We start from the raw sequence: 5,000 nt of genomic DNA on the forward strand, positions 1-5,000 counted from the left end.
ATACACTGAAGACTGGAGCACATGGAGAACAGCACACAATCATTCATGTCTTCTCACTGTTGTGCTCTTCGACTGTGATCTGTCCTGTGTGTTGTATTCAACACTATCTGATAATCCACATTTGGCTGAAAAGTCCAAAAACTTTGAAGCTGTTGTTTTTGTTTCAGTGTTGTAGTTACTGTATTTTGGCTTTGAAGGGTGCAATATTCATCCTAAAAACTAATTTAAGGAACCAGAGAGAGAGAGAGAGAGGTTGCACAGATAGCTCTGTGATGAGGTCACTCGGTAACCTGTTGCTATGGCAACACAAAGGCCCTCGTGAGAGAGGATAGCTTGTTTCATTTGTTCATCATGAACACACAAACACACACTTCTACACACTTTTAAATGAAATTTAAATAAGAGCGAAGTAGTAGAGAAAATTATGTCATCATTTACTCATCATCATGTTGTTTCAAACCCATAGAGAATCACAAAGATGTTTAGCAGAATGTTCACGCTGCTCTTTTCCAAATAATGAAAGTATATTCCAAGTCTTCTGAAGTCATACGATAGCATGGCAGCAATCTGGGTCACTCAGCGAGTATCCAGGGCGTGCTGAGTGACTCCAGCCAGGTCTCCTTAGCAACCAAATTGGCCTGGTTGCTAGGGAGGGTAGAGTCACATGGGGTAACCTCCTCGTATTGTCCTCCACCACCCGGACTGAGGCGAGGAACCGAGCATCCTGAACAATCCGCTACACATCTTTTGTGTTTCAGAGATGAAATAAAGTCATATGGGTTTGGAACGACATGAGGATGGATAAATGATGAGAGAATGTTCATGTGTGCTTGAACTCTGACCTGTCTCTTGGCGCTGTGCTGCAGTAGTTCAGTGATCTGGATCTTGTCTTGTTGTAATCGTCTCTTCATCAGTTTGGAGCAGTTCACGTTCACCGCCTCCAGGATGTGACACGTGTTATACTCCACAAACGGGCGGCTGTCAATCAACAGCACGCGGTCAAGCCCGCCCTCCAGTAGCGCCACCAGACCCTCGGCCCCGATGGACCTCACCGAGTGCATGGGTACCACACGCTCACACATACCCACAATCCCTCTGCTTCCTCTGTCGTAATGTCTCTCTGTCTGTCTCTCTCTCAGAGGAGCGTCGCGGCCCTCAGGGGCCCCTCACAACATCAACGGCCCCATTGTAGCAGCCGCTGATGATGTCACCCTGCTGGCGTTCGGCGGGCGGCCCAAAGTCCCGACTGAGAGGAAACTCCACAAGACAAAAACTCACGCCAGCCCTCGACTGTGAGTGTGTGTGTGTGTGTGTGTGTGTGTGTGTGTGTGTGTGTGTGAGTGTGTCCTACAGGAGCAGCACACAGATGCGCTTCAGTTCCACCTCGTCATCGCTTCACTTCATGCTAAACAACTGGAGCTCCTGCAGAGAGAAACACACAATGAGAACCCCTCTCCATTCACACATGACATCACACTCAACTGTCCAATGAGGTTTGAGCTTCTCTGCCTGTTTATACATCCAGCCTCTAAAACGCACCGTTTCTTTGGCCGTTAAGTGTAAGATTAAAGCAATAAGAGGATGTGCGTCATTGTGATTTTAACATGTTTAATGGGTGTTCTTAAGGGAATATTTAATTTTATAATTTTAATACGGTTGTTATCGCACAATAAACCTCGACAGGGTGATCTGGATCCCGACGTGAAGCGGACGACTGAAGGGGTTAATTTTACGTTATGAACCGGCTGACTGCTCATTATCCCGCTTATTACACGACTACTAACCAAATAAATAAATACATGGACATATGATATAGATTTGCATTGAAATTATGTAATTATGTGAATAAATAAATCACCAAACAGCTGAAAAGAGTTCTGTTGATGTTTATTTTGTAATTAATGACCGTCTCATTATCCCGCTTATTACACGCCTACTAACTAAATAAACAAATAAATGCACATGAAACATTGACGTTATTTAATTAGTAATCAGGGAAGCAGGAACGATGACTCTGATATGCGGATGTGCGGTTGTTACTCATATAATATCAGACCACTAGATGGCGCCATTGACCAATCAGAATTGAGCATTTTAGAGCGATGTGTAAGAAGTGATTTTTTCACACTAAAATTATATTAACATCAACTTCTGAATGAGTATTTTAATGAGGGATGATGAAGGAGTGATGAGTTGAAACTAAGTTTTGTGGTGATCAACAATCGCTGTCATCACAGCCTCCAGTGAATTACTGCTTTTATAAAATGTTAGCAACAGCAATCCGATAAACGACAGCAATGTTCAATACATAGTTACATTTAATAATAAATAGTATATTATAATAATACAAATCTGAATCGTTCTTCCACTCATAATATTGTTTACTTAATGCAGGTTGTTTAACATGAAGCAAGTTTATCTTTGTTTTATTAAAGAAACGTAGAAACAACAGTGTGTGTGTGTGTGTGTGTGTGTGTGTGTGTGTGTGTGTGTGTGTGTGTGTTTACTGATCTTTACAACTGCTTGTGTTTTATCCACAAAACTGCTGGAAATTCCCTCAGTGCCATAAAACTTCCATCAGTCAGTGTGTTCACAGCCGTTCTCAAGAGAAAATCCCCACAACACACTCCATGAATACAATACAGGAGTTTCTGCATCTTGTGTTTCCTTCTAATAACACGAAACTTGAGTTGGAGCAGAACATTTCCACATATAAAAACGGATCTAATTACGGAGAAAATGAAAATAAAATCCCGCTGTCATGTTGTCGACTAGTCCAGTGTTTCTCAGACCCAAACTTTATATTAGATATCAAGTGGCAACACAACACAGTGTCAAAACAGATTAGTGTACTAAAGAAAATGCAAATGCACACACACACATACACACTCACACACAGACAGGTCCTTCTAGGGCAAGGATCATTCGAGACTAGTCCTTCGATGGCAAAGATCATTCGAGACTAGTCCTTTGAGGGCAAGGATAATTCGAGACTAGTCCTTCAAGAGCAAGGATCATTCGAGACTAGTCCTTTGAGGGCAAGGATCATTCGAGACTAGTCCTTTGAGGGCAAGGATAATTCGAGACTAGTCCTTCGAGGGCAAGGATCATTCGAGACTAGTCCTTTGAGGGCAAGGATAATTCGAGACTAGTCCTTCGAGGGCAAGGATCATTCGAGACCAGTCCTTCAAGAGCAAGGATCATTCGAGACTAGTCCTTTGAGGGCAAGGATCATTCGAGACTAGTCCTTTGAGGGCAAGGATAATTCGAGACTAGTCCTTCAAGGGCAAAGATAATTCGAGACTAGTCCTTCGATGGCAAAGATAATTCGAGACTAGTCCTTCGATGGCAAAGATAATTCGAGACTAGTCCTTCAAGGGCAAAGATAATTCGAGACTAGTCCTTCGAGGGCAAGGATAATTCGAGACTAGTCCTTCAAGAGCAAGGATCATTCAAGACTGGTCCTTCAAGGGCAAGGATCATTCAAGACTAGTCCTTCAAGAGCAAGGATCATTCGAGACTAGTCCTTCGAGGGCAAGGATCATTCGAGACTGGTCTTTCAAGGGCAAGGATCATTCAAGACTAGTCCTTCAAGAGCAAGGATCATTCAAGACTGGTCCTTCGAGGGCAAGGATCATTCAAGACTGGTCCTTCGAGGGCAAGGATAATTCGAGACTAGTCCTTCAAGAGCAAGGATCATTCGAGACTGGTCCTTCGAGGGCAAGGATAATTCGAGACTAGTCCTTCGAGAGCAAGGATCATTCGAGACTGGTCCTTCGAGGGCAAGGATCATTCGAGACTAGTCCTTCAAGAGCAAGGATCATTCGAGACTAGTCCTTCGAGGGCAAGGATCATTCGAGACTAGTCCTTCAAGAGCAAGGATCATTCAAGACTGGTCCTTCAAGAGCAAGGATCATTCGAGACTGGTCCTTCGAGGGCAAGGATCATTCGAGACTAGTCCTTCGAGGGCAAGGATCATTCGAGACTAGTCCTTCAAGAGCAAGGATCATTCGAGACTGGTCCTTCAATGGCAAGGATCATTCAAGACTGGTCCTTCAAGGGCAAGGATCATTCAAGACTAGACCTTCAAGGGCAAGGATCATTCAAGACTAGTCCATCGAGGGCAAGGATCATTCGAGACTAGACCTTCGAGGGCAAGGATCATTCGAGACTAGACCTTCAAGGGCAAGGATCATTCGAGACTAGTCCTTCGAGGGCTAGGATCATTCGAGACTAGTCCTTCGAGGGCAAGGATCATTCGAGACTAGACCTTCAAGGGCAAGGATCATTCGAGACTAGTCCTTCGAGGGCAAGGATCATTCGAGACTAGATCTTCGAGGGCAAGGATCATTCGAGACTGGTCCTTCAAGGGCAAGGATCATTCGAGACTAGTCCTTCGAGGGCAAGGATCATTCGAGACTAGTCCTTCGAGGGCAAGGATCATTCGAGACTAGACCTTCAAGAGCAAGGATCATTCCTTGACTTGTCAATTTGCCAACAGATGCTTCAGCAAATAATCCAGCACTTTGAGAACAATGTTCCCCAAAGACAAATTGGAAGGATTTGGGGTATTTCACCCTCTACAGTGCACAATATAGTGAAATTTATTTTTTTGAAAAACATAGATGTTCTCTGGGCCAAAGAGGAAAAGGACCATCCAAGCTGTTATCAGCATCAGGTACAAAAGCCAGTGTCTGTACGGTTCAGTGGTACGTCAGTGCCCATGGCATGGGTAACTCGTACATCTGTGACAACACCATGAATGCAGACAGATATGTAAAGATTTTGGAGCAACATGCTGCCATCCAGCACCGTCTTTTCCAGGGACGTCAAACCACACACTGCACAGATTACAAGTGCATGGATATTTAAGCAGAAAGTGCGGGCGCTAGATTGGCATGCTGTCCTGACCATCTCCAGTGTTTGCATTTTTGAGTATGATGGTATAAACATTTTTTTTTTTTTTACTTATCTAATAGTAATACCAAAGTTATTAGGAC

The 5,000-nt window shown here is 43.8% G+C and overlaps 1 protein-coding gene across 1 annotated transcript in view; it reads right to left on the reverse strand.

Moving 5' to 3' along the window:
- The window catches only part of dusp16 (dual specificity phosphatase 16), a 17,626-nt gene that overhangs the window by 11,188 nt on the left and 1,438 nt on the right, over positions 1–5,000 (reverse strand). The window contains 1 exon segment of the mRNA XM_052120564.1: positions 843–1,422. Coding sequence (XP_051976524.1) covers positions 843–1,082 — 240 coding nt within the window. The 5' untranslated portion in view covers positions 1,083–1,422.

The sequence above is a fragment of the Xyrauchen texanus genome, chromosome 47 (genome assembly GCF_025860055.1).
Source record: "Xyrauchen texanus isolate HMW12.3.18 chromosome 47, RBS_HiC_50CHRs, whole genome shotgun sequence".
Lineage (NCBI taxonomy): Eukaryota > Metazoa > Chordata > Actinopteri > Cypriniformes > Catostomidae > Xyrauchen > Xyrauchen texanus.